The 27,952-nt window shown below is 43.2% G+C and overlaps 1 protein-coding gene and 1 long non-coding RNA gene across 2 annotated transcripts; one reads left to right on the top strand and one right to left on the bottom strand.

Annotated features, from left to right (window-relative positions):
• Positions 1-379: 379 nt before the first annotated feature.
• LOC125888312 (uncharacterized) lies at positions 380-1,593 on the top strand. Its single transcript, XR_007449318.1, has 5 exons — positions 380-484; positions 562-796; positions 827-1,027; positions 1,235-1,273; positions 1,427-1,593. It is a non-coding gene; the product is annotated as an uncharacterized LOC125888312 (long non-coding RNA).
• A 3,383-nt stretch (positions 1,594-4,976) lies between these two features.
• abcf3 (ATP-binding cassette, sub-family F (GCN20), member 3) lies at positions 4,977-27,452 on the bottom strand. Its single transcript, XM_049575570.1, has 21 exons — positions 27,299-27,452; positions 22,139-22,286; positions 19,562-19,632; positions 19,284-19,339; positions 19,055-19,152; positions 18,766-18,888; positions 18,336-18,602; positions 18,102-18,182; positions 17,569-17,628; positions 17,212-17,268; positions 17,052-17,074; positions 15,917-15,972; positions 15,625-15,825; positions 12,162-12,238; positions 11,056-11,100; positions 10,841-10,973; positions 10,673-10,761; positions 8,992-9,083; positions 8,754-8,886; positions 8,585-8,672; positions 4,977-5,467 (listed from the first exon to the last, which is right to left on the bottom strand). Exons 1-21 carry the CDS (start codon positions 27,369-27,371, stop codon positions 5,309-5,311), a joined length of 2,130 nt encoding a protein of 709 aa, XP_049431527.1. The 5' UTR covers positions 27,372-27,452; the 3' UTR covers positions 4,977-5,308.
• Positions 27,453-27,952: the final 500 nt, after the last annotated feature.

A 27,952-nucleotide genomic window follows, 5' to 3' on the forward strand; every position in this document is an offset into this window, starting at 1 on the left:
GTACCTACTGTAGGTACTGTAGGGACTGCTGAAGGTACTGTAGGGACTGCTGAAGGGACTGTAGGTACTGTAGGGACTGCTGTACCTACTGTAGGTACTGTAGGGACTGCTGAAGGGACTGTAAATACTGTAAGTAGTGTGAGTACTGTAGGGACTGCTGAGGGACTGTAAATACTGTAAGTAGTGTGAGTACTGTAGGGACTGCTGAAGGGACTGTAGGGACTGCTGAAGGGACTGTAGGTACTGTAGGGACTGCTGTACCTACTGTAGGTACTGTAGGGACTGCTGAAGGGACTGTAGGGACTGCTGAAGGGACTGTAAATACTGTAAGTAGTGTGAGTACTGTAGGGACTGCTGAGGGACTGTAAATACTGTAAGTAGTGTGAGTACTGTAGGGACTGCTGAGGGACTGTAAATACTGTAAGTAGTGTGAGTACTGTAGGGACTGCTGAAGGTACTGTAGGTACTGTAGGGACTGCTGAAGGTACTGTAGGTACTGTAGGGACTGCTGAGGGACTGTAAATACTGTAAGTAGTGTGAGTACTGTAGGGACTGCTGAAGGGACTGTAGGGACTGCTGTACCTACTGTAGGTACTGTAGGGACTGCTGAGGGACTGTAAATACTGTAAGTAGTGTGAGTACTGTAGGGACTGCTGAAGGTACTGTAGGTACTGTAGGGACTGCTGAAGGGACTGTAGGGACTGCTGTACCTACTGTATGTACTGTAGGGACTGCTGAAGGGACTGTAGGTACTGTAGGGACTGCTGAGGGACTGTAAATACTGTAAGTAGTGTGAGTACTGTAGGGACTGCTGAAGGTACTGTAGGTACTGTAGGGACTGCTGAAGGTACTGTAGGTACTGTAGGGACTGCTGAAGGGACTGTAGGGACTGCTGTACCTACTGTAGGTACTGTAGGGACTGTAGGGACTGCTGAAGGTACTGTATGTACTGTAGGGACTGCTGAAGGGACTGTAGGGACTGCTGTACCTACTGTAGGTACTGTAGGGACTGTAGGGACTGCTGAAGGTACTGTAGGTACTGTAGGGACTGCTGTACCTACTGTAGGTACTGTAGGTACTGTAGGGACTGCTGTACCTACTGTAGGTACTGTAGGTACTGTAGGGACTGCTGAAGGGACTGTAGGGACTGCTGTACCTACTGTAGGTACTGTAGGTACTGTAGGTACTGTAGGGACTGCTGAAGGGACTGTAGGGACTGCTGTACCTACTGTAGGTACTGTAGGTACTGTAGGGACTGCTGAAGGTACTGTAGGTACTGTAGGGACTGCTGAAGGGACTGTAGGGACTGCTGTACCTACTGTAGGTACTGTAGGGACTGCTGAAGGTACTGTAAGTACTGTAGGGACTGCTGAAGGGACTGTAGGGACTGCTGAAGGTACTGTAGGTACTGTAGGGACTGCTGAAGGGACTGTAGGGACTGCTGTACCTACTGTAGGTACTGTAGGTACTGTAGGGACTGCTGAAGGTACTGTAGGTACTGTAGGGACTGCTGAAGGGACTGTAGGGACTGCTGAAGGTACTGTAGGTACTGTAGGGACTGCTGAAGGTACTGTAGGTACTGTAGGGACTGCTGAAGGGACTGTAGGGACTGCTGAAGGGACTGTAGGGACTGCTGAAGGTACTGTAGGTACTGTAGGGACTGCTGAAGGTACTGTAGGGACTGCTGAAGGGACTGTAGGGACTGCTGTACCTACTGTAGGGACTGTAAGTACTGTGAGTACTGTAGGGAGCACTGTAAGTACTTCGATGCCTACAGTAATCCCTTCATGATGACGATGATGATGATATCGTCCTGCAGAAGATGAAGAGCGCTGCTATGGCGCGGCCCGTCTCAGTGCGGGAGTGCGGCTTGTTCATTGACGCTCGGCGGCCTTGGTTGGCTGCGAGTCCTGACGGCATTGTGACGGACAACCGGACGGGCCAATGGCTGCTCTGCCTGGAGGTGAAGTGTCCCTACAAACACAGACACACACGGGTGGAGGACGCCTGCAGGACCGACCCCGCCTTCTGTCTGGAGATACAGGACGAGGACGGACAAGAGCCCAAAGAGGCAAGAAACTATTTCTCATGCCCTCTCCCAGTCGTCCTCTCCCTGTCTCTAATGTCCTCACCCAGTCGTCCTCTCCTTGTCTCTAATGTCCTCTCCCAGTCGTCCTCTCCCTTTCTCTAATGTCCTCACCCAGTCGTCCTCTCCTTGTCTCTAATGTCCTCTCCTTGTCTCTAATGTCCTCACCCAGTCGTCCTCTCCTTGTCTCTAATGTCCTCTCCCAGTCGTCCTCTCCCTTTCTCTAATGTCCTCACCCAGTCGTCCTCTCCTTGTCTCTAATGTCCTCTCCTTGTCTCTGATGTCTTCTCCCAGTCGTCCTCTCCCTGTCTCTAATGTCCTCACCCAGTCGTCCTCTCCCTGTCTCTAATGTCCTCACCCAGTTGTCGTCTCCCTGTCTCTAATGTCCTCTCCACATCGTCCTCTCCCTGTCTCTAATGTCCTCACCCAGTCGTCCTCTCCCTGTCTCTAATGTCCTCACCCAGTTGTCGTCTCCCTGTCTCTAATGTCCTCTCCACATCGTCCTCTCCCTGTCTCTAATGTCTTCTCCCAGTCGTCCTCTCCCTGTCTCTCATGTCTTCTCCAAGTTGTCTTCTCCTTGTGGTTAACGTCCTCTCCTTGTCTCTAATGTCTTCTCCCAGTCGTCCTCTCCCTGTCTCTAATGTCCTCATCCAGTCGTCCTCTCCCAGTCTCTAATGTCTTCTCCCAGTTGTCCTCTCCTTGTGGTTAACGTCCTCTCCCTGTCTTCCTGTCCTAGTCCCCGGTCTACCGCCTGAAGACGTCTCACAGTTACTTCACACAGATTCAGTGTCAGCTGGCGGTGACGGGCCTGCGGCGGGCAGACCTCGCTGTCTTCACCCTGAAGGAGCTGGCCGTCGTCCCGGTGACCTTTGACCCCGACCTGTGGGAAGAGACGGTGTCCAAACTGGAGGTGTTTTACAGGGATGCCGTCCTGCCTCACCTGAGAGAGAAGACAGGGCGGGACACAGCAGCTGCCTGGATGCCTGAGCTGTAGAGACATCCTGTGACAGTGGCGTCCCCAGCTGCTCTGTACTGTGTGTCCTCTAGCGCCACATAGCGGGCACAGGAAGTGGTACACCGTACTTGACGCAGGAATGCCGTGCATGCAGTGTCAGACTGTCACAATAACGCACCACTGCTTCAACCAGCATCCCACTGGACCAGGACCTGGTTTGTGAGCTCCCCCGAAGGAGTCATGTGATCTGCGGAAACCATGTGACCCTCACAGCCAGAATTTAACACGTCTCACTGTTCGAGACGTTTGTGTTGAAGGTGGTCGTTTGTTCTCAAAAATTCATATTATTATGGGATGTATTCTGGGGGTTATTTGATGACATTAAGTCACAGTCTGTTAACCCTCCTGGTCTTTGCAGTAAATTAAAATCCTCCGAGCTTCTGTTACAAACTCAGTGTGTTTCTGACATCACGTCTGACGAGGTGTCAATAAAGTTTTAATACAATTTATTGGCCGTGTGACTTCTTCTCTTTACTTCCTCTGACAATTAGCTGCTGCAGCTCAGATCTCAGAGCGTCCCTGAACACACCAGCAGTGGCAGGAATAATTAATAAAGTAATATCTAAAATTTACCTTGACCTTTTACCACCAAATTCTTAACTGTTCAATCCTGAGTATGGACATTTGTGCCAAATTTAAAGAAATTTCCACAGTGTTCATCAGATATCACATTCACAAGATTGACATGGACACCAGCCCACAGTGACCTTGACCTTGCACCACCAAAATCTAATCAGTTCATCATTCAGTCCAAGCAGACGTTTGTGCCAAGTTTGGGGTAGCTCCCTACAGGCTTTTTCACTAGAAAGAGACAGACGGAATCACGGTGACCTTTAGCCACTGAGATGTATTTAGTTCATCATCATAGCCAAATTGTAAGGACACCCCTTAAAGGCGTTTTTGAGGTAACACTTAAACGAGGAACGAATGCTACGTCACAGTTGACCTTGGACCACCAAAATTAAAAAGCAGTTTATCCCTGATTCCAAGTGGTATTTTAAAAAAACAAATTCAGGTGTTTTTGAGGTATTGCATTAACAAGAGTGAGGGGGATGCACGGACACAGTAACCTTGGCTTTTGACTTCCAAAATCTAATTTGTTTATTTTTGAGTCCATGTGGATGTTAGTGCCAAATATTTTGAAAAATAGCTCAATGTGTTCTTGAGATGTTGTGTTCACAAGAATGAGACAAGTGGGGTCACAGTGACCTTTAACCTTTGACCACAAAAATCTACTCAGTTCATCATTCAGTCTAAGCCGATGTTTGTGCCAAAGGTGAAAATGTGAGGTATCACACTTATGAGAAGGAGAGGGATGCAAGGTAACAGTGACCTTGACCTTTGACCACAAAAATCTTACCAGATCATTGTTGAGTCCAAGTGGAAGTTTGTGCCAAATTTGAAGAAATTAGATCAAGGCGTTCTTGAGATATCATGTTCACGAGAATGGGATGCTACGAGGGTCAAAGTGACCTTAACCTTTGAACACCAAATTTTAATCAGTTAATTTCTGAGTCCAAGTGGACGTTTGAGCCAAAAGTTACCTCAAGATATCGCACTCACAACAATAGGTGGGTCATCAGAAAACATAATGCCTCTGGTCACAGCTATCGCCAGTGTGGAGACATAGACTGACCTTCAGTACTCCAGTGCAGTACTCCAGTACTACAGACACATCTGTACTTCGTGCTAAAACTCAGAGGGAAATACTTTTTACTGCTCTTTGTTTATCTGTCAGTTTAACTTTATTAAAATTACATCAACAGTTCATAAAATTTGATGCACTTTTACCAGTTGGTCCTCGGCATGGCGTCCACGTCGGTGGCGTGACCAGACTCTGATGAACGTGTTAAAGGACAGTAGAAGAAGACAGAGTGAACACATGATCTGATGCCTTTATTTGGGGAGTGTCTCTGAATGTAAGCGTCCTTTCAAACTGATAAAAGAGTTGATACAAAACAAAATTCAGGTTCAACGTGACGTTAACTTTTAAATAAACTCCAAATGATTGGTGATGGCTCCGCCTCCTCCGTCAGAGTTCACTGTGACTTCAACAGGTGAACAGATATGACCAATCAGCTCGCAGCAGCAGGTGAGACAGTTCAGAGAGGAAAACGTCCTCCGGTCTGCTCCGATCCACTGATTGGCTGTAATGACAGGATGATGTTAAAGAGAGGGGGGTGGGATTTGTGTCAGTGGGCGGAGCCTCACAGGTACCCCTCCTTCCTGAACTGCTCCTGCAGGATGTCTCGGTACTCGTCAAAACCGCCGTCGATGCGTCTGACTTTCCCGGTTTCACACACCCACAGCTCCTTACACACCAACCGGATCAGACGCTCGTCGTGGGACACCAGCATGACCCCGCCCTGAAACACATAACATCACACAATGAGGAAACACACCTGAGACACACCTGAAGGCCGTCAAACAGAACCTCATGAAGTGTTTTAAACCTTGCAATCATATAACTCCGCCCTCTGGTCAAGTTACTATTTCCATGAAACAGAAGATCTGACCAATCAGTTTCAAGTTCAGAGTCACCACTGCAGTATCTGACTAAATATAACGTTAAAACATGATGATGTCACAGTCAAGCTGACCTTTGACCTGCTGACCTTCATTATTTTAACCTATTAGACATTTGTGTCATGTTTTGCCATAATCAGTATATGAATTCCTCGGTTATGGACAAAAACATGTTTTGTGAGGTCACAGTGACCTTTGACTACAAAATTCTAATCAGTTTATTCCTCAGTCCAAGTGGACGTTTGTGTCAAATTTAAAGAAAATTCCCTCAAACTGCTATGACATATAGAGTTCAAAAGAATGAGATGGATGCAAGGTCACTGTGACCTTGACTTCTGACACTTGACCACCAAAATCCAATCAGTTCACCCCTGATTCCCAGTGGACCTTTGTGCTAAATTTTAAACAAAAACTTCGTTCAGGTGTTCACGAGAAATTGCATTAATAAGGATACGACAGATGCAAGGTAACAGTGACCTTGACCTTTGACCACCAAAATCGAATCAGTTTATCCCTGACTCCAAGTGGAGGCTTGTGCCAAATTTGATATAATTCCCTCAAGCTGTTCTTGAGCTACTGCATTCACAAGAATTTTAATTTATTGTTATTATTGTAAAATTTTATTTACTTTATTAATCCCCCTGAGGGGAAATTCAATTTTTTCACTCTTGTTGTCATTAACACACAGGCCCAAACACACACGTGCACAAACAGGACCTATACATGCACAAAGTGGAGAGATGTCAGAGTGAGGGGGCTGCCTTGGTCAGGTGTCCTGAGCGAGGGGGTGCGGTGCCTTGCTCAGGGACACCTTGGCAGTGCCCAGGAGGTGAACTGGCACCTCTCCAGCCACCAGGCCACGCTGGTCTGGACGGGGACTTGAACAGGTGACCCTCCGGTTCCCAACCCAAGTCCCCTCTGGACTGACTGCCCCCCCTCCCAAATGCAGACAAAGTCACAGTGACCTTTGACCACCAAAATCTATTCAGAAGAAATTCAGTTAAGCTATTCTTGAGATATTTAGTCCGACAGAATGAGATTGATGCAAGATCACAGTGACCGTGACCTTTGGCAACATCTATCTGCTCCCTCTTGCTCAGATTATGGAATATCATAACATCTCCTACCATACTTATGCAGATGACACACAACTCTACATAACAGTGTCACCAGATGACTACAGTCCCCTATATCTACTAAATAAGTGCATTGACGAAATCAATACGTGGATGTGCCAGAATTTTCTACAACTAAACACAGAAAAAACTGAGATGTTTTTGGCCCCAAAGAACAAAGATCAATAGTCAGTGCTCACCTTGACGCCATGACACTAAAACCTACAAATCAAGCCAGAAATCTTGGTGTAGTTCTGGACTCAGACCTAAATTTCAATAGTCACATTAAGACAATGACTAAATCAGCCTACTACCACCTTAAAAACATAGCAAGAATAAAAGAATTTCTGTCTAAACAAGATACAGAAAAACTTGTTCATGCTTTCATTTTCAGCAGGCTGGACTATTGTAACGTGTCTTCACAGGCCTGAGTAAAAAATCAATCAGACAACTGCAGCTCGTCCAGAACGCTGCTGCCAGAGTCCTCCACCAACACCAAGAGAGTGGAGCACATCACACCAGTGCTTAAATCACTGCACTGGCTTCCTGTGTGTCAAAGGATAGACTTTAAAATCTTGTTACTTGTCTATAAAGCACTAAATGGTCTCGGCCTAAATACATCTCTGATATACTTGTACGTTATGAAGCATCCAGACCCCTCAGATCATCTGGAACAGGTTTACTCAGTGTTCCCAGGATCAAAACCAAACAAGGTGAAGCAGCCTTTAGTTTCTATGCTCCCCGCCTGTGGAACAAACTTCCAGAATATCTGAGGTCGGCTGAAACTGTCAGCTCATTTAAATCAGGGCTTAAAACATTACTATTTACTGCAGCTTACCAGTGAACTAGATATGTAACTTATTGTTAGGATAATCTGTAGCTATTGTTTTTATATTTGTCTGCTGTTGCTTTATGTTTGCTTTTAAATGCATTTTCTGCCCTGTTTTTCTTGCTTTTAGCTTTTGTTTTTAATGATCTATTGTTCCTTTAATGTTTTATCTTAACGTATTTCTCTTGTAAAGCACACTGAATTGCCTTGTGTATGAATGGTGCTATATAAATAAAATTGCCTTGCCTTGACCACTAAAATCTAATCAGTGCATCCTGCATCCAAGTGGATGTTTGTGTCAAAGTTAATGAAATTCCTTCAAGCTGCTGGAGATACTGCATTCACAAGAATGAGATGGATGCAAGGTCACAGTGACCTTGAGCTTTTATCCTTGACCACCAGAATTTAATCAGCTCATCCCTGATTCCAAAGGATGTTTGTGCTAAATTTGAAAAAATTCCCTCGCATTAATAAGGATGAGACTGATGCAAGGTCACACTGACCTTAACCTTTGACTACCAGAATCTAATCAGTTCATTGTTGAGTCAACGTCCAAGTGGATGTTTGTGCCAAATTAAAAGAAATTCACTCTAACAATTCTTGACATACTGTGTTTACAAGAATGAAATGGACACAAGGTCATAGTGACCCTGACCTTTCACCACCAAAATCGAATCATTTCATCCTGGACGTTCATTGGATGTTTGTGCCAAATTTAAAGAAATTCCCAGCATGATACATTGAGATATGTTCACATGAAAGCAACGGACAGACGGACACCTCTGGTCACGACTGATGTCGGCGCAAAGGCATGAAAACAAACATTTGATTCAATCACTAAATTAACTTTTGAAATCAGGTATGACATCATAATTTGTATATACATATATATATATATATATATATATATATATATATATATGTATATAAAACCAATGAGGGAACGTCTACCCTGTCAGGTGTGACCCTGAGCCTTCTGACCAGTCAGACATCTGATGATGTCACCGACTCACTCTGAACTTGTTGAGAGCTTTAGCCAGAGCCTCGATGGTCTCCATGTCCAGGTGGTTCGTCGGCTCGTCCAGGATGTAGAAGTTTGGACTGACGGTAAGAGAGACAACATCATCATCATCATCACCATCATCATCATCTGTAACAGCTGGACCCTGAGCTTTCTACTACCATGGCATGGTCATCTGTGCGAAGGCCACTCGGCTTTTCTGCCCTCCAGACAGACTGGCCACCGGCCTCGTGGCAAGCTCTCCGGTGATTCCGTAACCTCCCAGCTGGTGGCGGTACTCCTCCTCCGTCCGACCTGCGGCACACAGACACAGGCCAATCAGAGGGACCGAAGAGCAGAGTCACAGGCTGTGACGCAGCCACAGTGTGATGTCATTGATGTTGTGGTTGCTACATTTACCAGGGAAGCGGTTGAGCAGCAGCTCTACGGAGCAGACGTTCAGGTCCAGCTGGTCCACATGATGCTGACTGAAGTAACCGATCTTCAGGTTCCTGATGAGTAAAGATAAACTTCAGTCTGCAAACAGTTCCCTAAAATCAGTCAACAAACACTTCCCTAAAAACAGTCCACAAACACTTCCCTAACAACAGTCCACAAACAACTCTCTACAAACACTTCCCTAAAAACAGCCCACAAACAACTCTCCACAAACACTTCCCTAACAACAGTCCACAAACAACTCTCCACAAACACTTCCCTAACAACAGTCCACAAACAACTCTCTACAAACACTTCCCTAAAAACAGCCCACAAACACTTCCCTTAAACAGTCCACAAACAGTTCCCTAAAAACATTCTGCAAAGAGTTCCCTAAAAACAGTCAACAGACAATTCCCTAAAAACAGTCCACAAACAGTTCCCTAAAAACAGTTAACAATCAATTCCCTACAAACAGTTCCCCTAAATTAGTCAACAAACAATTCCCTAAAACAGCCCACAAACAATTCCGTAAAAAAGTCAACAGACAATTCCCTAAAAACAGTCCGAAAAACAGTTCCCTAATAACATTCTGCAAACAGTTCCCTAAAAACAATCGACAGTTTCCTAAAAACAGTCCACAAACAATTCCCTATAAAGAGTTCCAGGGTTTTCCCTGGGTTTGTTTGAGACCAAGGAGGCAAAGGCTTGTGGGGGGGGGCATCTTGACAGCTGTACCTTTAGATACGGTCCCCCCTCTATTAAGTATAAAAGGAGGCCCCCACATGCTTGAGCTTTACACTGCTGACTTGTATAATCAGAACAGACATGTCCTGTGATTTTCAGCCTCCTATGATTATATTTAACTTTTACAGCAGGCACATCCTGACAGCTGAGAATATTACTGTCAGGTATTGTCCCCCCTCTGTTAAATATGAAAGGAGGCTGAAAATCACAAGAAATGTCTGTTCTGATGATACAAGTCTGCGGTCCTGAAATGTGTTTCTCTTCTATAATACACGTTCTACATCTCGGAGGTGACGTCTTTCCACACACAGGCTTCCTTCACCTTTCAAACGGGGCAGAGCTCCGTGGGAAACAGTGGGAGAGACACAGTCCGAGGGGGAACCGGGATCTGACACAAGACCAGAGGGAGAAGCCGGTCCGTGGAGCTGTGCGCCAGATGAAATAAGTGTATCGCACCGAATGTGCGCTGCTACGGCGTCGCTTTGGGTTGTGAGAGCGCATGGCGTGTGTCTACATTGAAAGTAATGGGTTGGTGCGCGCAAAAGACACTACATCTGAATGCGCCCCGTGCAAACACACGCTTGAAACCAAGGCAGCGGACCGCCTTTGTCTTAGATAGGCAGGGAAAACCCTGAGTTCCCTAAAAACAGCCTGCAAACAGTTCCCTTACCCTCTCTTAACAGAGTAAATGGCTCCCTACACGGAACCTTTAAACAAAGAGTTAACAGTTCCCTGAAAATAGTAAAAAGTTTTCTGAACAGTACCCACAAACAGAGAAAACAGCTCCCTTAACAAATTGTTAATGGTTCCCTATAAACAGTCTGTAAACTTCCCATAAACAGTTAAACAGTCTGTATGAACAGGTAAACACACTCAGGAAAGTTCTCTGCCGTGATTGGTCCACTGGGTGTCTCACCTGTGAGCCTGTCTGACCCCGCCAACCGGCGTTAATTCGCCCATCAGCAGTTTGAGGATGGTCGTTTTACCGGCACCATTTTCACCGACCTGATAGGAAACACAACACGTCACAACCGATACATCCCTGATTCTGGATTATTGATGACTGATTACTGATGACACGTACGATGCAGATGCGAGACTCAAGGTCAGCGGACAGGTTGAGTCCAGAAAAGAGAGGCTGGTCTGCGGAGTAATAAAACTCGACTTCATCTAACTGCAGGATGGGAGGAGACAACTTCTCAAAGTTATCTGGAAACCTGTGGAAAAAAACACATCAATCAATCAATCAATCAATCAACACCTGCATCTGAATCAGGCACCACCGGTTTGTCTCCTCACCTTAAAGTAACCTCACTTTCTTTTTCAAGGGGCTTCAGCTCAGGTCTGCAGGAAGAAACAACAGCATGAGTCACTGTACCAGAGACACCTGAGTGTTACATGTGGGTGGTGCCTAAGGGTGATACCTAAGGGTGGTATCTAAGGGTGGTACCTAAGGGTGGTATCTAAGGGTGGTACCTAAGGGTGGTACCTAAGGGTGATACCTAAGGGTGGTATCTAAGGGTGGTACCTAAGGGTGGTATCTAAGGGTGGTACCTAAGGGTGATACCTAAGGGTGATACCTAAGGGTGGTATCTAAGGGTGGTACCTAAGGGTGGTACCTAAGGGTGATACCTAAGGGTGGTGCCTAAGGGTGATACCTAAGGGTGGTATCTAAGGGTGGTACCTAAGGGTGGTGCCTAAGGGTGGTACCTAAGGGTGATACCTAAGGGTGGTACCTAAGGGTGGTACCTAAGGGTGGTATCTAAGGGTGGTACCTAAGGGTGGTGCCTAAGGGTGGTACCTAAGGGTGGTGCCTAAGGGTGATACCTAAGGGTGGTATCTAAGGGTGGTACCTAAGGGTGGTACCTAAGGGTGATACCTAAGGGTGGTATCTAAGGGTGGTACCTAAGGGTGGTACCTAAGGGTGATACCTAAGGGTGGTGCCTAAGGGTGGTACCTAAGGGTGATACCTAAAGGTGGTATCTAAGGGTGGTACCTAAGGGTGGTGCCTAAGGGTGATACCTAAGGGTGGTATCTAAGGGTGGTATCTAAGGGTGGTACCTAAGGGTGGTGCCTAAGGGTGGTATCTAAGGGTGGTACCTAAGGGTGGTATCTAAGGGTGGTACCTAAGGGTGGTGCCTAAGGGTGGTGCCTAAGGGTGGTGCCTAAGGGTGGTACCTAAGGGTGATACCTAAAGGTGGTATCTAAGGGTGGTACCTAAGGGTGGTGCCTAAGGGTGATACCTAAGGGTGGTATCTAAGGGTGGTATCTAAGGGTGATACCTAAGGGTGGTATCTAAGGGTGGTACCTAAGGGTGGTGCCTAAGGGTGATACCTAAGGGTGGTACCTAAGGGTGGTGCCTAAGGGTGGTACCTAAGGTGTATCTAAGGTGTATTAATACTCACAGCCTCTCCAGCAGTTTGAGTTTGCTCTGGACCTGAGCTGCTCTGTTAGCGTTGTAACGAAATCTGTCAATAAACACCTGAAACACAATCATACATCAATGTCAGTGACAAGATGCATTCTGGGAAAACAGCCACATCATGTGACCTTCATCCACTGTATGTAGGACTCATAAACACCTGAAACACAATCATACATCAATGTCAGTGACAAAATGCATTCTGGGAAAACAGCCACATCATGTGACCTTCATCCACTGTATGTAGGACTCGGACAAAATCGCCAAAACTCTGAACAGTGATGTCACTGTTTTATTTTCATTTCATGTGTACCAATAACAGAATCACCAATCAGAGGAAGCCTCGCAGTTCTACAGACAGGCAGTCTGTACTGCAGCAGTAGTACTTGTATATGTTGTCTGTACTGCAGCAGTAGTACCTGTATATGTTGTACTGCAGCAGTAGTGCCTGTATATGTTGTCTGTACTGCAGCAGTAGTACTTGTATATGTTGTCTGTACTGCAGCAGTAGTACCTGTATATGTTGTACTGCAGCAGTAGTACCTGTATATGTTGTCTGTACTGCAGCAGTAGTGCCTGTATATGTTGTCTATACTATAGCAGTAGTACCTGTATATGTTGTACTGCAGCAGTAGTACCTGTATATGTTGTCTGTACTGCAGCAGTAGTACCTGTATATGTTGTCTGTACTGCAGCAGTAGTGCCTGTATATGTTGTACTGCAGCAGTAGTACCTGTATATGTTGTCTGTACTGCAGCAGTAGTGCCTGTATATGTTGTACTGCAGCAGTAGTACCTGTATATGTTGTCTGTACTGCAGCAGTAGTACCTGTATATGTTGTCTGTACTGCAGCAGTAGTACCTGTATATGTTGTCTGTACTGCAGCAGTAGTACTTGTATATGTTGTCTGTACTGCAGCAGTAGTACCTGTATATGTTGTACTGCAGTAGCAGTACCTGTATATGTTGTCTGTACTGCAGCAGTAGTACCTGTATATGTTGTACTGCAGCAGTAGTACCTGTATATGTTGTCTGTACTGCAGCAGTAGTACCTGTATATGTTGTACTGCAGCAGTAGTACCTGTATATGTTGTCTGTACTATAGCAGTAGTACCTGTATATGTTGTACTGCAGCAGTAGTACCTGTATATGTTGTCTGTACTGCAGCAGTAGTACCTGTATATGTTGTCTGCACTGCAGCAGTAGTACCTGTATATGTTGTCTGTACTGCAGCAGTAGTACCTGTATATGTTGTCTGTACTGCAGCAGTAGTACCTGTATATGTTGTCTGTACTGCAGCAGTAGTACCTGTATATGTTGTCTGCACTGCAGCAGCAGTACCTGTATATGTTGTCTGTACTGCAGCAGCAGTACCTGTATATGTTGTCTGCACTGCAGCAGTAGTACCTGTATATGTTGTCTGTACTGCAGCAGCAGTACCTGTATATGTTGTCTGTACTATAGCAGTAGTACCTGTATATGTTGTACTGCAGCAGTAGTACCTGTATATGTTGTCTGTACTGCAGCAGTAGTACCTGTATATGTTGTACTGCAGCAGTAGTACCTGTATATGTTGTCTGTACTATAGCAGTAGTACCTGTATATGTTGTACTGCAGCAGTAGTACCTGTATATGTTGTCTGTACTGCAGCAGTAGTACCTGTATATGTTGTCTGTACTGCAGCAGTAGTACCTGTATATGTTGTCTGCACTGCAGCAGCAGTACCTGTATATGTTGTCTGTACTGCAGCAGTAGTACCTGTATATGTTGTACTGCAGCAGCAGTACCTGTATATGTTGTCTGCACTGCAGCAGTAGTACCTGTATATGTTGTCTGTACTGCAGCAGTAGTACCTGTATATGTTGTCCGTACTATAGCAGTAGTACCTGTATATGTTGTACTGCAGCAGTAGTACCTGTATATGTTGTCTGTACTGCAGCAGTAGTACTTGTATATGTTGTCTGTACTGCAGCAGTAGTACCTGTATATGTTGTCTGTACTGCAGCAGTAGTGCCTGTATATGTTGTACTGCAGCAGTAGTACCTGTATATGTTGTACTGCAGCAGCAGTACCTGTATATGTTGTCTGTACTGCAGCAGTAGTGCCTGTATATGTTGTACTGCAGCAGTAGTACCTGTATATGTTGTCTGTACTGCAGCAGTAGTGCCTGTATATGTTGTACTGCAGCAGTAGTACCTGTATATGTTGTCTGTACTGCAGCAGTAGTACCTGTATATGTTGTACTGCAGCAGTAGTACCTATATATGTTGTCTGTACTGCAGCAGTAGTGCCTGTATATGTTGTACTGCAGCAGTAGTACCTGTATATGTTGTACTGCAGCAGTAGTGCCTGTATATGTTGTCTGTACTGCAGCAGTAGTACCTGTATATGTTGTCTGTACTGCAGCAGTAGTACCTGTATATGTTGTCTGTACTGCAGCAGTAGTACCTGTATATGTTGTACTGCAGCAGTAGTACCTGTATATGTTGTCTGTACTGCAGCAGTAGTACCTGTATATGTTGTCTGTACTGCAGCAGTAGTGCCTGTATATGTTGTACTGCAGCAGTAGTACCTGTATATGTTGTACTGCAGCAGTAGTACCTGTATATGTTGTCTGTACTGCAGCAGCAGTACCTGTATATGTTGTCTGTACTATAGCAGTAGTACCTGTATATGTTGTACTGCAGCAGTAGTACCTGTATATGTTGTCTGTACTGCAGCAGTAGTACCTGTATATGTTGTACTGCAGCAGTAGTACCTGTATATGTTGTCTGTACTGCAGCAGTAGTACCTGTATATGTTGTACTGCAGCAGTAGTACCTGTATATGTTGTCTGTACTGCAGCAGTAGTACCTGTATATGTTGTACTGCAGCAGTAGTACCTGTATATGTTGTCTGTACTGCAGCAGTAGTACCTGTATATGTTGTCTGTACTGCAGCAGTAGTACCTGTATATGTTGTACTGCAGCAGTAGTAAATGTATAGTTTGTATTTACTGAAACAGTAGTGCCGGTATATGTTGTAATGAAGCAGTAGTACCTGTATATATGTACTGCAGCAGTAGTACCTGTATATGTTGTCTGTACTGCAGCAGTAGTACCTGTATATGTTGTCTGTACTGCAGCAGTAGTACCTGTATATGTTGTCTGTACTGCAGCAGTAGTACCTGTATATGTTGTCTGTACTGCAGCAGTAGTGCCTGTATATGTTGTACTGCAGCAGTAGTACCTGTATATGTTGTCTGTACTGCAGCAGTAGTGCCTGTATATGTTGTACTGCAGCAGTAGTACCTGTATATGTTGTACTGCAGCAGTAGTACCTGTATGTGTTGTCTGTACTGCAGCAGTAGTGCCTGTATATGTTGTACTGCAGCAGTAGTACCTGTATATGTTGTCTGTACTGCAGCAGTAGTACCTGTATATGTTGTCTGTACTGCAGCAGTAGTACCTGTATATGTTGTCTGTACTGCAGCTGGGCCTCGTACTCTCTCTGCTGGTTCTTCAGTCTGTCTTCTTTGGTTTTAATAAAGTTTTCATAGTCGCCACGGTAACTGTCCAGCCTCTGGGAGTGCAGGTGGATGATGTCCGTTACCACGGCGTTCAGGAAGTTCCTGTCGTGAGAGACGACCAAGATGGTCGACTGCCACGTCTGTGGAAGGAGGTATTTGTTAGCTCGTGGCTAACTGTTGTCATTGTTTACAATAAGGAATGCTAACGTCAAAGTGAGTGACAGTTCAGACCTGCAGGTAGTTCTCCAACCACAGAATGGCTCTGACATCCAACATGTTGGTCGGCTCTGAAACACACACAGTACATCAGAATACTACTACTGCTCCTACTACTGCTCCTACTACTGCTCCTACTGCTCCTGCTACTACTGCTCCTGCTCTTACTACTGCTCCTACTACTACTGCTCATATTACTGCTCCTGCTGCTGTCATGTCCTGCTACTGCTGTCATGCTCTCTGCTACTGTCCTACTGCTCCCTACTACTGTCACTGTCCTGCTGCTGCTGTCCTACTACTGCTCTGCTGTCCTCTGCTGCTGTCATATCCTGCTACTGCTGTCATATCCTGCTACTGCTGTCATACTACTACTCTGCTGCTGTCATGTCCTACTGCTGCTGTCCTGTCTACTCCTGCTGCTATCCTCTACTACTGCTGTCTCTGCTCCTACTGCTCCTACTACTACTGCTCCTGCTCCTACTACTACTGCTCCTGCTCCTACTACTACTGCTCATATTACTGCTCCTGCTACTGCTCCTGCTCCTACTACTACTGCTCCTGCTCCTACTACTATTGCTCATATTACTGCTCCTGCTCCTACTACTACTACTGCTCCTCCTACTACTACTACTGCTCCTACTATTGCTCCTACTACTATTACTCCTGCTACTGCTACTACTTCTGTCCTCTGCTGTTGTCTCATTAGTCTTTTTACACAGAGATCCAGTGATGGAGCCGCAACGACACCCTTCATCACATTGCCTTTGCTTTTTTATAAGGGACGCCAGAGATCACTGTCTAGCCTCCTGGAGGTGTCGTGGGACCAACTAGACGAAACACTGGTGAAAGGAGGTTCCCACGCGATGACCCCAAAGACATGTTAGTTATCACTGCTCACTGGTCTGTATAGTTAAGCCTTGCCATATTAGCTTATCATAGGGCTTAGGAGGTTATTCACTGAGTGCTGATCCTTTCTCTAGAGCACAAACTTCTTGTGTTTATTTGAACTAATGCTTATGTTACTACTAATGCTACTGCTACTACTACTACCGTTACTACTACTACTACCACCAATATTGCTACAAGGTAAATCTGTTTGTCCTTCCACTAACTGTACTTCCTACTTTGTTAAGAGAAGAACGTAACTCACCGTCCAGCAGCAGCAGATCCGGCCTGATGAAAACAAACCAAATAAATACACAGTTAGATGACAAGCTGTCAATCACAGACACAAACCAACAAGACTGACTGAGGAAGAAGAAGAAGGAGAAGGAGACGAAGAAGTTGTTTGGATGTAAACAGAAACTCACCGAGCAAACAGAGCTCTGGCCAACGCCAACCTCATCCTCCATCCTCCTGAGAACTCCCTGCACACACAGTCTCATGTTATCAAAAACCAACACGCAGTGTAACAGTGGGAGGACTGTGTTGAGCATGTTGTGGGGACGTTAGTGTGTGTATACACTGTGGGGACTCTCCACACTGTGGGGACTCTCCACACTGTGGGGACTCTACAAAATGCAGGGTGTCTCAACATGAATCACTGAACGGTTGGTGTTTGTCAGTAGTAAATCTGGAAGTCACTGAAGTATCCTCCGAAGTGTGTGCATGTGTGCGTGTGTGTGTGTGTGTGTGTGTGTGTGTGTGTGTGTGTGTGGAGGACTCACTTGGTTGCCTGCTGTTGCATTTTGGGAGAGAATCCGAGACCAGCCAGGATGACGGAGGCTCTGATTGGATGAGACAGATGTCAGTCAGTTCAAACCTTTGGCAAAACACTTTGATTCTAACAGGCTGGAGTCGCTGTGTGCACCAACAACCACCAGGTGGCATCTGTGAGCCGGGTGGAGCTCCCCACTGACTGTACCCAGCAGTCACAGTAATGAGGTACTTTACTGGCACAACGACAAACTGACAACAAAACTCTCAGAGTGGCAGAGCACACTCTGGAGCAGCAGAGCGCCGAGCGGAGTGAATGTGTGATTAACTTAACCGTTGGTTCATTCATGTAGAAATATAACGCTGCGTTTCTTCCACCAACAGGGCTCTCATTTTAGTGTAGAGCGTCAGACTGAATTTACCAATGCACCACGCACTGAATCAGCGCAGACGGTGTGACACTGCCAAGTGTGTCGTGCAGTTGTAGTTTCTCACTGTAGAGATACAGACGTTATCAGTGATGCTATGTGGTTTCCATAGTTACCGTGCTGGGGCTTTGTCGGCCTCAATCTCCTCCAGCTTGCCGTAGATCTCTGACAGTCTGACGCTCTCCATCCCGTCAGCACTGGAACAAAAAACACAAAACAAAAAAACAAAAAAAGAAAAAAGGTTTGGGTTAATGCGAGGTCGACACGTTTAAGGTAAGGGTACCTGATACTTTAAACGTGTCGACCAAAGTTCAAACGTGAATGGTAAACGACCGTGATGAACATCTTACGTCCCGCTGGCGATACGAGCGTTGAGCGTCCTCTCCTCAGTCAGAAGCTCTTCCCTCAGCGTGTCACTCTGCAGGACACTCTGCAGCGCAGCTGTGTCATCTCCCTCAACTTCCTGCTCCACGTGGAGGATGGAGATGTGAGCCGGGACGCGGAGGTTTCGACTGGCCAACATCTTCAACAGTGTCGTCTTTCCCAAACCATTCCGACCAATCAGACCGTACCGCCGGCCTGTTGCCAGAGACAGCTCTGCCCCCTGCAGCAAACATCTGGAGACAGAAATATATTCATCAAGAAACTGAAATATATCCTTAAAAATCTGAAGTACATTTCTCAAAACTAAAATACATTCATCGTATACCAACGTCAGTGTCTCCCCTACCATTATATTATTACTGATCAACTGATCATTGATCAGTAATACTATCCCACCTTTCTCCAAAAGAAACATCAAAGTTCTCGATGCGAATGTCATAGCTGCGGTTCTTTCCTGATTGGTCCACTCGGTTGTCCTTCTTGTTGCTGGCCTGACTGGCTGACGCCTCCTCTAGGACTCTGTGACAGACAACACAGGTGGACAGGTGAAGCTAGGTGAGCACAGGTGAGGACAAGTGAGGACAGAGAGGAAAGGTGAAGCTGGGTGAGATAAAAGATGTTCAAGTGAGGACAGGTGAGGACAGAGAGGACAGGTGAGGACAGGTGAGGACAGGTGTGTACTGACAGTGGAGTGGAGGGCTTCTGAGAGTCCTTCTCGTTTCTGCGGTCATGTTTAGCTTTCAGCTTCGCCTCGGCCTTCTCCAGTTTCTTAGCGTCCACTGTCTGGAGAGAGACAGGAAGTTATCATCAAAGATCAGCTGTCATTAACCGTGAATCCAAAAAAATATTAAAATATTTAAATGTGTAAAAAATTAGAGTATTATTTTAGTGCAAAGTCATTATAAGAGACTCACTGTGTTCTGTCCACGTTTCATCATCCAGATACCCTGAATGTCCTCTGTGGCACAAACTGAGGGAAGGTGACACATGTTGACATCACACACTGTTAAAATACTTTAATGTGTGTTTAAATAAAAATATAGTTCATTATTGTCAAGGCTGAGATTGTTTATTTTCCTGAGCAGCTGTGAGGGACAGAGGACAGGGGGACAGGGGACAGAGGGACAGAGGGACAGAGGTGTGTCTTCTGCTGTAAATGAAATGAATAAAGTCGCATTGAGGAGTTTCTTACCGTCTGCAGAGATCTGAGAGATCTGAACAGGAGCGTCCAACAGCAGCTGCTTCTGAGGGCCATGATGGTTCCTGAGGAGCACAGGACATATGTTACTCCTCATGTTACTCCTCATGTATCTGCTCATGTTACTCCTCATGTAACTGCTCATGTTACTCCTCATGTATCTGCTCATGTTACTCCTCATGTAACTGCTCATGTTACTCCTCATGTATCTGCTCATGTTCTTCCTCATGTTACTCCTCATGTATCTGCTCATGTTCTTCCTCATGTTACTCATCAAGTTACTCCTCATACTCATGTGACTCCTCATACAAACATGTAACTCCTCATACACACGTGACTCCTCATACAAACATGTAACTCCTCATTCAAACATGTGACTCCTCATATCATGTGTGTGATGGAAACATATTTTGTTACTGACACAAACACTAGTTATTCCCAAATATATCACACATTATTTAAAAAGAAAAAGGTATTATTGTGGATGCAAATGTGTTATTTCTGATGAAAACAGGTACGCTAGGGGTACGCTAGCGGTATGCTACAGGTACGCTACGTGTGTACTACATGTACGCTACGGGTACGCTACTATTCCCAATGAAAACACGTACACTTTTATTCCCAACAAAAACATGTAGACTATTATTCCCAATGAAAATACATCCACATCCATTGCCGATGAAAACACGTAAACTTTTTTTTCCAACGAAAAGACACTTACACAATTATTCCTAACGAAAACACATACACTTATTCCCAACGAAAACACATACACTTATTCCCAACGAAAATACGAAAACTTGTATTCCCAATGAAAATACGTACACTTTTATTCCCAACGAAAACATGTAGACTATTTTTCCCAAAAATACTAGGGACGCACCGAATATTCGGTGCATCCCTAGTATTTTCATATTTGGCCGAATATTGCAAAAAACCCCACACATTCGGTATTCAGTGGAATAAGTGAAAAGCAAGGCCGAATAATAGCGGTGTGTTTTGATAACACAATCAAACAGTGTGCGGTGACAGACGGAGTAAAACGTCGGCAGTGTGGCGATATTTTACTCCATTCGTCACTGCACTCGCATTTGCAACTAAAAATAGTTTTGTGTGAGCAAAATAAATCATTCAGCACGCTGTGCGAGTACAGATTTCAACCAGCAGCAGAAACGAAACGGCGTATCCCGCCGGTTGTGAGTTGAACGGGGGTCACAGACACAGACAGGAATACGTATTCCTGTCAAATACGGCGACTCCAGGTGAATAACTTGTTGTCATGACTGCCCAAAAGTACCTGAACAGCCGAGCCATGGCGTATCAGAGGAGAAACGAGCCGTTCACATTTCTCTCTTTGTGTCCACAAACCTCACTGCACTTTAGGGACTGTTCTTTACTTGTCAGAGGAGGAGGGTGGCTGGTTGATTTTTACTTTATTTATTTATTTTATTTCAATCCCCCCTATGTTAATCATTTATTGATGCTGTTTTTGAAGTATGAATAAGTCAATAAGTAATTTATTCCATCGAAATATCATTGACGTATTATAGAAAAGTGATTTATCTTTTTATAAATGACAAAAGGCACATCTGCCTCATTTTCCCTTTGGTATCATGATACTACTCAGAACCGTGATATTTTCACTGGTATCATACAGTGGGTCCCAGTTTTGGTACTGTGACAACACTAATCTGGAGGGGGTTCATCTGCAAAAACTAATGAAAAACTAAAAAACGGTATTCAGTATTCGGCCAAGCGTTTAATATTATTCAGCTTCAGCTTCGGCCACAAATTTTCATTTCAGTGCATCCCTAGAAAATACGTACACTTTCATTCCCAACGAGAATACGCACACTTTTATTCCCAATGAAAATATGTACACTTTTATTCCCAACGAAAATACACACACTTTTATTCCCAACTAAAATATGTAAACTTTTATTCCCAACAAAAATACACACACTTTTATTCCCAACAAAAATACGTAGACTATTTTTGCCAACAAAAACATGTACACTTATTCCCAACAAAAATATGTACATTTTTATTCCCATTGAAAACATGCCGACTATTATTTCCTGCAAAGACACAAATTATTTCTGTCAGAAACATACTACACCCAACATAAACCGAAATTATTCCCAAAAACTATGGCTGCACGATGCACATAAAAACAAATAAACACATTGCCATTATCAAAACAGATGTTGCAATGGCAATACGAGTCCTGATTTTAGTGAGTAATAATTTTTGCATTTTATTATCTTGGGAAATAAGAAAAAAAGATTATGCTGCGAAAACATATGAAGCGTGTGAGTTATAATGAAGCTGAGTTTTGCTAATAAGCTGTGTTTAACCAGTGTTTTTGGATCAATGAGACTTGACACAGTGGCACAGAAACCCCACCGTCAGCTTGTGTTTCGCAGGTGTAGCTGCAGAGCGACTCGGACACACCGTTGCACAGGTGCAAATACTCACAACAGCATAGGTCATAGAGTCGACTCTGCAGAGAGCCGACTCAAAACTATAAATGAGCCTGAACACAAGACGTGAGTTTGTGCGGTCTCTTACAGTTTGAGAGTGTTGAACATCTGGAGGCAGATGTCTCTGACGTCATCCTCGTTTTTACTGTCAGCAGACACTTCCTGCAGGACTCCTCCGATGGCGTCGTACACCTCCTCCCCATCCTCAAAATCTGCTCCGCCGCTGTCCAGAACACCTGAAACACACACATGAAGCTCCAGCCCTGTCATACACCTGTAACCACGCCCACTGTGATGTCACAGAGTACTGACACACACATGGAATGATGATAAAGATGATGATACCTCCTAGGGAGGGGTCACGATTTTCGAATTTGGAATAGTCGTTTTATTTTTGAAAAATCGATTTTTTAATGCGACTATTACAATTCGCCATCTTATTTCCCCCCCTTTATTTGACATGCAGTTCAGCTCCTAACCACACGAGGGCAGTATAGGATTGCTACAGCGGTGTGAGATGGGCTACCAGCTAGTTTGATGCTCTTCTACAAACAGGAGAAACATGCAGAGACTACTACTCCGCGAGGAATGTCCGCAGTCATTCGGGCTTTCAGTCGAGCGCACTTCCGCGTTGTAGTTTCCTGTAAAAATGTCTGTGAAAAATCCTCGCGATGTGAAAAATACATGCTGAGCAGGCACTGGTGCGCGGAGCTTTGCGCGCACAGGGCTTGCGGATGTCCGCTTTCCGTGGAGCCCGTTCCGCTCGAGTATGTTTGGGCATTTAATGATGAATGGATCTCTGTGTGCGTGCCTCGATTATTCGAAAAATTGTTGAATAGTGCTGCCCACCCCTAATACCTCCATCCATCCTTAAATACTCCTGTACTTTCTCCTGTAATACTGCTGTAATACTACCTTAAATACTCCTGTACTTTCTCCTGTAATACTGCGTAATACTTCCATAAATACTCCTGTACTTTCTCCTGTAATACTGCGTAATACTTCCATAAATACTCCTGTACTTTATCCTATAATACTGCTGTAATACTTCTTTAAATACTCCTGTACTTTATCCTATAATACTGCTGTAATACTTCTTTAAATACTCCTGTACTTTATCCTATAATACTGCTGTAATACTTCTTTAAATACTCCTGTACTTTATCCTATAATACTGCTGTAATACTTCTTTAAATACTCCTGTATTTTATCCTATAATACTGCTGTAATACTTCCATAAATACTCCTGTACTTTATCCTATAATACTGCTGTAATACTTCCATAAATACTCCTGTACTTTATCCTATAATACTGCTGTAATACTTCCATAAATACTCCTGTACTTTATCCTATAATACTGCTGTAATACTTCCATAAATACTCCTGTACTTTATCCTATAATACTGCTGTAATACTTCTTTAAATACTCCTGTACTTTATCCTATAATACTGCTGTAATACTTCTTTAAATACTCCTGTATTTTATCCTATAATACTGCTGTAATACTTCCATAAATACTCCTGTACTTTATCCTATAATACTGCTGTAATACTTCCATAAATACTCCTGTACTTTATCCTATAATACTGCTGTAATACTTCTTTAAATACTCCTGTATTTTATCCTATAATACTGCTGTAACACTTCCATAAATACTCCTGTACTTTATCCTGTAATACTGCTGTAATACTTCTTTAAATACTCCTGTATTTTATCCTATAATACTGCTGTAATACTTCCATAAATACTCCTGTACTTTATCCTATAATACTGCTGTAATACTTCCATAAGTACTCCTGTACTTTATCCTATAATACTGCTGTAATACTTCTTTAAATACTCCTGTATTTTATCCTATTATACTGCTGTAACACTTCCATAAATACTCCTGTACTTTATCCTATAATACTGCTGTAACACTTCCATAAATACTCCTGTACTTTATCCTATAATACTGCTGTAATACTTCCATAAATACTCCTGTACTTTATCCTATAATACTACTGTAATACTTCCATAAATGCTCCTGTACTTTATCCTGTAATACTGCTATAACACTTCCTTAAATACTCCTGTACTTTATCCCATAATACTGCTGTAATACTTCTTTAAATACTCCTGTACTTTATCCTATAATACTGCTGTAACACTTCCATAAATACTCCTGTACTTTATCCTGTAATACTGCTGTAATACTTCTTTAAATACTCCTGTACTTTATCCCATAATACTGCTGTAATACTTCTTTAAATACTCCTGTACTTTATCCTATAATACTACTGTAATACTTCCATAAATACTCCTGTACTTTATCCTGTAATACTGCTGTAATACTTCTTTAAATACTCCTGTACTTTATCCTGTAACACTGCTGTAATACTTCCATAAATCCTCCTGTACTTTATCCTATAACACTGCTGTAATACTTCCTTAAACACTCCTGTACTTTATCCTATAACACTGCTGTAATACTTTCATAAATACTCCTGTACTTTATCCTATAATACTGCTGCAATACTGCCTTACATACTTCATTAAATCCTCCTGTACTTTATCCTATAACACTGCTGTAATACTTCCATAAATCCTCCTGTACTTTATCCTGTAACACTGCTGTAATACTTCCATAAATTGTAGTACGGGAGTACTGCATTTAAGGAAGTATTAGAGCAGTGTTATAGGAGAAAGTACAGGAGTATTTAAGGAAGTATTTATGTAGTACTACAGCAGTATTATAGGAGAAAGTACAGGAGTATTTAAGGAAGTATTTAAGGAAGTATTACAGCAATGTTATAGGAGAAAGTACAGGAGTACTTAATGAAGTATTTAAGGAAGTATTACAGCAGTGTTATAGGAGAAAGTACAGGAGTATTTAAGGTAGTATTATAGGAGAAAGTACAGGAGTGTTTAAGGAAGTATTTAAGGTAGTATTACAGCAGTGTTATAAGAGAAAGTACAGGAGTATTTAAGGAAGTATTTATGTAGTACTACAGCAGTATTATAGGAGAAAGTACAGGAGTATTTAAGGAAGTATTTAAGGTAGTATTACAGCAATGTTATAGGAGAAAGTACAGGAGTATTTAAGGTAGTATTATAGGAGAAAGTACAGGAGTGTTTAAGGAAGTATTTAAGGTAGTATTACAGCAGTGTTATAAGAGAAAGTACAGGAGTATTTAAGGAAGTATTTATGTAGTACTACAGAGAAAGTACAGTTTTTAAGGAAGTATTTAAGGTAGTATTACAGCAGTGTTATAGGAGAAAGTACAGGAGTATTTAAGGAAGTATTTAAAGTAGTATTACAGGAATATTATAGGAGAAAGTACAGGAGCATTTAAGGAAGTATTTAAAGTAGTATTATAGGAGAAAGTACAGAAGTATTTACTTAAGTATTTAAGGCAGTATTACAGCAGTGTTATAGGAGACAGTACAGGAGTGTTTAAGGAAGTATTTAAGGTAGTACTACACCAGTATTATAGGAGAAAGCACAGAAGTATTTAAGGAAGTATTTAAGGTAGTATTTCAGCAGCATTATAGGAGAAAGTACAGGAGTGTTTAAGGAAGTATTTAAGGTAGTACTACACCAGTATTATAGGAGAAAGTACAGGAGGATGTAAGGAAGTATTTAAGGTAGTACTACAGCAGTGTTATAAGAGAAAGCACAGAAGTATTTAAGGAAGTATTTAAGGTAGTATTACAGCAGTATTATAGAAGAAAGTACAGGAGTATTTAGAGAAGTATTTAAGGTAGTACTACAGCAGTATTATAGGAGAAAGTACAGGAGTATTTAAGGAAGTATTACAGCAGTGTTATCGGAGCAAGTACAGGAGTATTTAAGGAAGTATTTGAGGTAGTATTACAGCAGTGTTATTGGAGAAAGTACAGGAGTATTTAAGGAAGTATTTAAGGTAGTATTACAGCAGTATTATAGGAGAAAGTACAGGAGTATTTAGAGAAGTATTACAGCAGTGTTATAGGAGAAAGTACAGGAGTATTTAAGGTAGTATTACAGCAATGTTATAGGAGAAAGTACAGGAGTATTTAAGGAAGTATTTAAGGTAGTATTACAGCAGTGTTGCAGGAGAAAGTACAGGAGTATTTAAGGAAGTATTACAGCAGTGTTATAGGAGAAAGTACAGGAGTATTTACGGAAGTATTTAAGGTAGTATTACAGCAGTGTTATAGGAGAAAGTACAGGAGTATTTAAGGAAGTATTTAAGGTAGTATCACAGCAGTATTACAGGAGAAAGTACAGGAGTATTTAAGGACGTATTTAAGGTAGTATTACAGCAGTGTTATAGGAGAAAGTACAGGAGTATTTAAGGAAGTATTTAAGGTAGTATTACAGCAGTGTTATAGGAGAAAGTACAGGAGTATTTAAGGAAGTATTTAAGGTAGTATTACAGCAGTGTTACAGGAGAAAGTACAGGAGTATTTAAGGTAGTATTACAGCAGTGTTATAGGAAAAAGTACAGGAGTATTTAAGGAAGTATTTAAGGTAGTATTACAGCAGTGTTATAGGAGAAAGTACAGGAGTATTTAAGGAAGTATTTAAGGTAGTATTACAGCAGTGTTATAGGAGAAAGTACAGAAGTATTTAAGGAAGTATTTAAGGTAGTATTACAGCAGTGTTATAGGAAAAAGTACAGGAGTATTTAAGGAAGTATTTAAGGTAGTATTACAGCAGTGTTATTGGAGAAAGTACAGGAGTATTTAAGGAAGTATTTAAGGTAGTATTACAGCAGTGTTATAGGAGAAAGTACAGAAGTATTTAAGGTAGTATTACAGCAGTGTTATAGGAGAAAGTACAGGAGTATTTAATGAAGTATTTAAGATAGTATTACAGCAGTGTTATAGGAGAAGGTACAGGAGTAGTAAGTATTCCTGTATTTTCTCCTATAATACTACCTTAAATACTTCCTTAAATATTCTTGAAGTACTTGCTCTGACACCTCCACGGTTCCCTCTGGTGAGTGTTGGGGGTTTTAGTCCGGTCAAACGGGGCTATAATCCTTAAACTAACCCGGTTTCAGGTCGAGCTAACCGCACTGAGCCGTGCCGTGCTAACCGGTGTCTCTCTGGCAGTCAGCCCGGTTAGCCAACCCATGTTAGCTCATTAGCTCCGCAGCTAAGAGCGCAGCTGTTGCCCGGCTAACAGGCCCATCAAAGGCCGGTGTATGTCGCTCCGTCGGCCCGGCACACAGCGGCTCTGTCCCCGGCACACAGCGGCTCTGTCCCCGGGCTCTCACCTGTGATATAGTCGAAAACCTCCGTGTCGATCTCAGGAAACTCGCTCTTCAGGATGTCCACGTACGTCGCCATGATACCCGGCCCTGGACCCTGCCGCTGCACGCATGCGTCAACATGCGACAGCGCCGTGAATTGTGGGCAATGAAGTTTAGTGGTGACGTCAGCGATTGAAACGCTTCAAACGAGCCGAACTGAAAAAAAGTCCGTAATTCAGAGGAAAGAAGCTGATGAGGATCAGCTGACCACACGGGACGGTCTCACGTTTTTACAATATATTTATTTATCTTGTTACAACGTAAAAAAATATCTTAAAAACTTAAAAGACACTGTGTCGTCATCGCCTCTGTCAGAAGGAGACTGTTTTGTGTTCGTTTAATGAACGGATGCAGTTCATGCACAGGAAGTGACAAACAGCAACATGGATATGATCCATTTTTACACACCAACAGATGTGTTGCCTCGAATCATTCAAATCACGATCACAACAGTAAAAAGTGGGTAGCAGGTCTGATTGTTTATGTTTCACCTTTATTATAGAGACACTTGATTATTGATTGATACAGAGCAGGGTATAATAACAATCATATAACACTGACAACAGCCCAACATACAACAATTATAAATGCATAAAAGGCAACTCAGATTCCTTCACA

Source organism: Epinephelus fuscoguttatus, linkage group LG5 (genome assembly GCF_011397635.1).
Source record: "Epinephelus fuscoguttatus linkage group LG5, E.fuscoguttatus.final_Chr_v1".
NCBI lineage: Eukaryota > Metazoa > Chordata > Actinopteri > Perciformes > Serranidae > Epinephelus > Epinephelus fuscoguttatus.